The 8,290-nt window shown below is 42.0% G+C and overlaps 2 protein-coding genes across 2 annotated transcripts; one reads left to right on the forward strand and one right to left on the reverse strand.

Moving 5' to 3' along the window:
- Nucleotides 1–312: 312 nt before the first annotated feature.
- Nucleotides 313–3,448, forward strand: LOC119827056 (mucosal pentraxin-like). Its single transcript, XM_038348513.1, has 2 exons — nucleotides 313–376; nucleotides 2,853–3,448. Exons 1-2 carry the CDS (start codon nucleotides 313–315, stop codon nucleotides 3,446–3,448), a joined length of 660 nt encoding a protein of 219 aa, XP_038204441.1.
- Nucleotides 3,449–7,092: 3,644 nt separating this feature from the next.
- LOC119828012 (olfactory receptor 10J1-like) lies at nucleotides 7,093–8,025 on the reverse strand. The gene has a single exon (XM_038350024.1). The coding sequence runs from the start codon at nucleotides 8,023–8,025 to the stop codon at nucleotides 7,093–7,095; it is 933 nt and encodes a 310-aa protein (XP_038205952.1).
- Between the last annotated feature and the right edge of the window lie 265 nt (nucleotides 8,026–8,290).

Raw genomic sequence — 8,290 nt, forward strand, 5'->3', positions numbered from 1 at the left:
GCATGAGATTTTTTCCATCTTCTGATAGCTTCCATTTCTTTTTTCAATGCCTTATACTTTTTATCGCGAAGGTCTTTAATTTGCTTGTTTAGAGTTTCTCCGAGATATTTTATATTATTTGAGCTACTAACACATTGGCTTTAAAGCCACATAATGGTTCAGTTAATATTAACCTTTTATAACTTTGTCTTTCTGCTGTGAAAACAAAGGTGTTGTCCCTATCAGTGCGATATAAGAGCCCCGCAGTGAATGTCTCTCCACAGAGACAATTGTTCCTGCCCTCCACTACCAGAGGAGTCTACAAAGAGCACAATGGCCACGCTCATTGTGGGTGCCCTGCTTCTCTCTGTTCTTACAGGAGGTGTAGCCCAATTAGGTAAGTGCTGATCCCTGATGGGAAACTCTCCATGTCTAGAACAGATAAGGTCCAACAGCTTTTGCTGTTGCTGTTTTCAGGGAGATGTGAGTGAAGGGGGTGTGGGAGTCATTTACTCTTATCTGTGATGTACCTGGAACTGTGAGTGCTTACTATCTTGTGCCTTTTGTGTGACAAAAAACAGAGACTGGTCTAGCTACTGTCTCCAAGCACAGGTCTCTATGGAATTGCAGTATTTCAACTCTTCTCTAAAGGTTGCTCTGCTCCCAAATTTCTCGGTTATCTCTGCTTGTTTGTTTTTGCTTTTAAGCAATTTTTCAAGACAGTGTTTTTCTGTAGCTTTTGAGCCTGTCCTAGAACCTGCTCTGTAGACCAGGCTGGCCTCGAACTCACAGAGATCCACCTGTCTCTACCAATTGAGTGTTGGAATTAAAGGCATGCACCACTACAGCCTGGCCCCAAACTTCTCTTTGGGTTAATCAATTTCTGCTCATTTCAGGAAGCTGGTCAAGGGCCTGAGTTCCTTATTGTCTATTGACTGCAGATCCCTCTTAGTCTCCTGTCATTGAGGCCCTTTCTACAAAATGGACTGAAAGGAGCATCAGTTCAAAAGCAACAGCCATTCTTTAATCAAATCTTAGAAATTCTCCAAATATGTTCTACTCCTTACCAGTGAATCAGCCCATTCCTGAATGGAAGAGAATTAATTTAGGCCATATTTCAAAAACTGTTACAGGTATTGCTGACTAAGGATATATCTTACTATACCAGGGTATAAGAATGTCTCTGGGTTCAAGAAAGAAGTGTGAAGGAGAGTGAATTCACTTCCTGATGAGAGCACAGTGACTACTCATACACGATAAGAGGAGAGGGAACATAATATATGTTTTTTTCCTAGAAAAAGACAAGTTGGTAAAGGGGATGTCTGGCCTTTCTATCAGAAACCCATTTCTCCCTAATAATTGGGTAACTAAACAACCGTTGTGAAGTGGAAGGACTCTGGGCCTCACTTCTTCCCCAATACAATGGAGGAACAAGTACCACCCACCCCATACACGGCGGTGAGATAAATTAGAGAAAGAATGAACTTGTGATACAAGCTATGAAACTTGCTTTTTACTACCAAAGAAGACGGTTTACTGCTTTGACGGCTTTCCATTTTCTTTCCCGTGGCTGCTGGTAAGAAAACTTGACACTCATTTCCCTGTGCCTCATTGTTGCTGTCAGCAATGAGTTATACATTATTTCAGGCTAACTGTGATATTTTGTTCCAAGTTTGTACACTGACAAGGTTACAAACAGGAAGATAATTGATCACAGGACATAAATACATGGTTTACACTCCAATCCCCTGGTTGCTGTTGTACTGACAGAAGTTTAGTGTCTCTCCCTCACCTCCCCCCATCCCGCCTTCCCTATCTGTCTCTCTCATATACTCTAGCTAGCCCTCTTTTCTGGAAGCATTCCGTTCCTATTCTCTAGGGGTCCAGGGTATAGGCATTTCTTAAGAAGCCCTTATGTATTAGGAAATAGAATTCATGCTGTTTTCTCATTTCCTGCTATGAAGCAAAGCTAACTCAATTCAAGACTTTATATTATTTCTAGGCCATGTCACCTCTGATTCAGTTAGCCATTATTCTAGAGTTTATTTTCCAAACTATAGCATTAGTTAAATTTACTTTTCTGAACAAGGAAGAAATCATTCTTATGATGATTATAGTTTCATCTTTTCACATGGTTTTTAAGAGAAAATACATCCATAGTAAATAATCCTTTGATCCTGTTGCTGCAGTGGAAAATTGGTCCTAATTGTACATAGGAAGTGCGGGCGAGAGGGAGGATGAGGGTACAGTATTATCATGGTCTGGGCCAAGCAATTTACGTGATCCTGCTCCTCAGGCTTCACACCAATCATAAGTGTTGGCTCATCACAAGATCCAGGATGTCTGGAACCCCAGTTACAGGGATTCTCTAGGAGAAATATGATTCAGTCTGTGGTAGAGGAACGTGCAGTGCTTCATGCTTTATCCATTGCAATGATCCAGTTATGTTTAATTGTCTGTCACTGGCATTTCTTTTTATCTCAGTGATGTCTCAACAAAGAAGGAGGTAGAGTTGATACAGGAAACTTTGACTTTTGTAACTGATATACTGAACCCATACGTATCTTTTCATTGCTTGTTTTGGCTGTTTTGTTTTGTTTGAGACAGGGTCTCAGGTAGCTCAGGTTGGCCGAGGACTCACCACCTAGAGCAGAAGGCCTCCATCTCTCGAGTGCTGAGACAGCTGCCATGGACCGCCCTTCCAGGCCTGCCTTTAACACTGTTTAGCTGTTCAACCCCTACAACACACACTTGCAGGTCTCCGTGTGCACCAATGTGCTATACATATTCTGCCGGGAAGCAGCTCTAGGGCCACAAAAAGAACAAACCAAACAGCAGAGCTGATAGAATGTTTGTCTGTCTTTTCTTCACAGACATGAAGGGGAAGGCATTTATTTTCCCTCAAGAATCAACCACTGCCTATGTGTCCCTGATCCCGCAGGTGAAGAAGTCACTGCAGAACTTCACCTTGTGTCTGAAGGCCTTCACTGACCTCACCCGCCCGTACAGCCTCTTCTCCTACAATACGAAGACCAGGGACAATGAGATTCTTCTCTTTGTGGAGAAAGTGGGAGAGTACATGTTCTATGTTGGGAATTCAAGAGTCACTTTCAAAGCACCCCTAAATCCTTATGCCCCAAATCATGTCTGTGTGAGCTGGGAGTCTATCTCTGGGATTGCAGAACTCTGGCTAAATGGAAAGCCTTTGGGGAGAAAGGGCTTGAAGAAGGGGTACACTGTGGGTGGTGAGGCAAAGATTATCATTGGACAAGAGCAGGATTCCTTTGGGGGACATTTTGATATAAAACAATCCTTTGTTGGGGATATTTGGGAGGTGGCCATGTGGGACCATGTGGTCCCCCTAAAAACAATGGATGACGGGTGTCAGAGCGGCAACCTTATAAATTGGCAGTCTCTTATTTTTAAAGACAGTGGCTATGTGGTGACTAAACCCAAACTGTGGGCTTAAACTTCTTTCTTGCTAGTCATATTTTGTATCTAGTAATAATCACATACTCTTTGAAATTAAATCTGTTCTTGTTTCTGTTACTGTAGAAGTGTGTTGTGTTGAAACGGCAAACAAATTGAGCCTCGGCTATATGTTATTTTACTGTTACAAAAATTGAGGTCAATTGTACTACACTTCTCTGCATAGGTGCTAGGGGGACACACCGCTCTCAGAACTGGACACTCATCTTGTAGAATCCTGTGAAATGGGATGGTGGTTCTGTGTAATCAAATACAGAAACAAAATGTGGCTGCTGGGAAGGCCTTCAGCAACAGACTGCCTAAGGGAGTCAGACCTCCAAAGGGAGCTTCAGAAGAAGGCTTCTCAAGGGCTAGGTTGAGAAAATGCTCATTCACACACCTAGGAAATAATCAATGATGTCTTCACAGGCATTCTTAGTGACGCCCCCAAAAGACAAAAATCAGCTCTGCTGGAGGTCCCTCTTCACTTTCAGCTTCCCTGGGAGGTAGCTGTTCCAGGACAAGCACAATCCTACTCTTAAACCTGAGAATCACAAGGGAAAGGCCAGTACCACAATTTCTGTGCCAAATTTGATGCAAGCTTTAATTAGATGCTGGCCAGGATCATTCTGGGGTTCCCTGAAAATGACAAGGAGTGACATTTTGCACAGGCCTGTACAGACAAATCCACAAGACCACCATATTTTGCACCAGGTCCAATCAGGGACAAGCATATATCCTGACATACGTCCTGCCTATGTACTTCCCACTTAGATCCAATCACGGGCAGTGCACACCCTGATGTATTTCTTGACTGCATAACTCCCACCCACATGTGATCAAGCACATTCGGTGCAGTTGAGTCAAACCAACTTATTTAGGGAAACAAAACAGGTGGCTTGTTATCTCCCATAAATAATAGCCTCCAGTAACTGTCCGTGGGCATGAGCCTTACACGGTACAGACATTTCTGTTTCATGGATCACTTAGGCACAATAATTAAAACTGAAAGCATAACTTTGACTCTCACATTACCACGAGAGACACAGAGGCCCTGGACTTAAATTGAAGTGTGTTTTCTGTGTGCTTTCTGTGAATTTTTAATAGGATTCTTGAAAAGAAGAGGTATATTTTTTCTTTCGTATTGTATGGGCCACAATATATGTAGCACATTCAGTCTCTTCACTAGGCTAAATAATTCTAACTCTTAAGCTTTTCTCATGCAAGAAAATAACCTTCCCCTCTAGAGAGCAATAGCACAGGGGTTAGGGAAACCCCAAATTCTTGTATAGAAAGATGTTTAAAATTAAAGTTCTCAACCTTCCTAATTTTGCAACCCTTTAATACAGACCCTCATGTTGTGGTGACCCCATACCATTGTAGTTGTTTCTTCATAACTGTAATTTGTGACTTTTATGAACTGTAATGTGAATATCTTATGTGCAGGATAACTGATATGCAGCTATTCAAGCTCAAAGGTCAAGGGTCATTCAAGCTCAAGGAGGTCACAACCCACAGGTTGAAAACCGATGGTTTAAAGGAACTACCTAAAAAGTGACATAGAGAAAGATCATCAGTGTAGCAACAAAGAAGGCAAAGACAAAACACGACTATCAGGTCATATTTCCCATAGACAAGAATGAAAATTATGGGCTAATTTCCATTTAGCAACATCAGGACTTAGTTAAGGCATGGAATTAATGTATTTGATTTCAAAAGCATCTTCCTTCAGACATCCCTGTGTTACTCCACAGAACGTGTGGTGAAGTTCTGAGCTGAATGTGGCTAATAACATTGACCACACTGGTACTCCAGATTCATGGAGGGACTGCTTTTAGTGTGAGTCTCAAAAAATTGGAGAAAGACTGCACAGATCTCCAAATCAGGTGAGAATGTCTATATATGATAGTGTTTCCATGGGGGCAGTCAGAGTCTATAGCTTTCATCACTGCCCAAAGAAGAACGTGGTCTAAGGAGAAGAGGGAGCTCGGATGGTTTCTAGCCCACCTGGACCTCAGCTATGTCCTCTGTGGAGCTCCGGAACTCAGTATCTGCCTGGTGTCCCTGGTGATTTTTCAACACAGCATTCATATAGGCACCACACCACCCACTTTTCTGCCATCACTGAACTGGTAATAATGAACTCCACCCTCGATTACCATGCCTCCCCAATTCCCAGCTCATGAGCTGCATCTGGTCATTGCTCTGGTGGCAGCCTGGGAGACCATAAAAGCCATAACAGAATAATGATAAAAGCAAGGAGGTGGGAGTGGAGCTGAATGGTAGAACATTTGCCTCATATACGCAAGGTGCAGAGTTCAATCTCTCACACCGTGGAAAGAATTTAAGGTTTCATTAAAAGAAAATAAATATAAAATAAAAAGAAGAATCAAACTTTAGTACATTTGTGTAATTCTTTAGTGTAGACTCACCATCAAAATTTTGCAATTTCTTCTGCGTATAGGTGGAATGACAGAAAAAAAATGTTTTTGAGCTTTCAAAATTACCCGGATCTTTTACCTGTATATCTTTGGGTTCTTGTGTTTTTGTGGGGGCTGTGTGTGTGTGTGTGTGTGTGTGTGTGTGTGTGTGTGTGTGTGAATGTTTCTTGTTTTTTATTTGTTGTTTTATTTTTGTATGGTAGTTGGAGGGTTGGGGAGGTGAGGAAGTGGGAATTATCTGGGAGGAGTTGTGAGAGGGGAAAGTATGATCAGATTATATATTATGAAAAAATATTTCTCAATTGACAAAGGAAAAAAAAACTTAGACTGTGACTGACTACATAGTATCTCTCCTTTATCCATGAGGGATATGTTTTAAGCTCTGCCCCCATGGGTGCCGAAAATTGAGATATATAAGCACTCAACCTTATATATACTGTTTCTCTTACTTATACATGCCTATGATAAAGTTTAATCTATAAATTAAGCACACCAAGAGATTAGCACAAAAGCTAATGATGTGGAAATGGCTCTTTGGATGAAGCACTTGCCATGCAAGTGTGAAGACTGGAATTCCAACCCCCACAGTCCTTCTAAATGCCAGATGGAGAGGGGAACTTTCCTGCAATTCCATCTTCAGGTGGTGGACACAGGAACTCCTCAAAGCAAAGCCGGTTAAAGAGACTAGCCATCTCTATAAGCTCTGAGCTTGATTGAGAAACCCCAACTTAGAGAATAGAGTAGAAGAGCAATCAAGGAAATTCCCAGTATCAAAAGTAGAACTCTGTATGTACGTATATACGTATATGAATACACCCCACATATACCCACGTACATTCAAATATGCATATACACATGAATCGTGCACACAAACACACATGAAAAGACAAATGCCAACAACACAACAGAGCAATTATAACAATAGTTTGTAATAAAATGGTATGTGACTGTTATCTGAGTTTTGTTCTCAAGACACTAATACTATATAGCATCAGTAGATGGCATCTAGAACACAATGAAGGGATGATTCATGGTTCAAGCAGGATGGGTCAGAGCTGTACTAGATTTCATCATGTTACTTATAATGGTAGATAATTTAAAACTGAAGAATTGTTTGTATTAGGAATATTCTGTTTATATTTTTAGATCAGGATTGACCATGATTAACTGAAAATTGAGACAGATGAAGGGAATTCCAAACATACTAGGCCAGAGATTTTTTCCTAATAGCACGGTAAATGGCGTCCTTGACTTCTTTGTTTCTCAAGGTATATACCACAGGGTTGAGGAGAGGAGTAAAAACAGTATAAGTTACCGAGATCAGCTGGTCTTGATCTCTGGTGTTCTCTGATTTGGGTTTGAGGTAGGCAATAGAGGCACAGCCATAGTGGATGATGACCACAGTGAGGTGGGAGGCACAAGTGGCAAAGGCCTTCTTCCTTCCCTCAGCAGAGGCAATCTTGAGGATGGTGGAGATGATGAGAACGTATGAGATGAAAACCAAGCCCATGGGCACCACAATAACCAGTGAGCTGATGATAAAGTTCACTATGTTGTGTAGAGTGGTGTCAGCACAGGACAGTTTCATAACAGGGCGGATGTCACAGAAATAGTGAGCTACCTCTTTGTCACAGAAAGGTGCCCTGAACACAGATGCTATTTGAATTATGGCCACAAGCAGCCCAATGCTGCAGGACCCCCATACTAGCTGGGCACATACCCCTTTGTTCATGATGACTGTGTACCTCAAGGGGTTGCAGATGGCTACATAGCGGTCATATCCCATTGCTGTGAGCAGAAAACAGTTGTTAATGGCCAAAGTAATGAAAAAGAACATCTGGGTAGCGCAGCCAGCCAAAGAAATGGATTGGCTTGAACCTACAAGGCTGGAAAGCATCCTTGGCACAATAACCAGTGTGTACACTGTCTCTGAAGTGGAAAGCATACTAAGAAAGAAGTACATGGGAGTATGAAGGTGACGATCAATGCTGATAATTACCACAATAATGGCATTGCCAGTCAGGGTTAGCAGGTACAAGGTCAGAAATATCGTAAAGAGAGTAAGCTTAGATTCCTGGAAGCTGGAGAAACCTTGGAAAACAAATTCGCTCACCACTGTGTGGTTTCTTCTCATCATCTTCCAGACAGAAATGACAGGTTTGAGTCACTTGAGTCAATCAGTCCGAATACATTAGCGCCCAGTGCTTTGAGCAGGTGACACTTAGGAAAAAGCGATAATGGCTCTGCATCTGGCTAGATCCAGAGTCAGCAGGAATAGCTGTCTATCTAGCTGTCGAAGGTAGACACAATCAGGAAACCATGTAACGTGAAGTCTATGTGTGAAGCGTGGACCAGATTTCCTGGCGAGGTAGACGATAGGTATTGGAGGGAAGTAGGATAGG

This window comes from Arvicola amphibius, chromosome 12, assembly GCF_903992535.2.
Source record: "Arvicola amphibius chromosome 12, mArvAmp1.2, whole genome shotgun sequence".
In the NCBI taxonomy this organism is placed as follows: Eukaryota; Metazoa; Chordata; class Mammalia; order Rodentia; family Cricetidae; genus Arvicola; species Arvicola amphibius.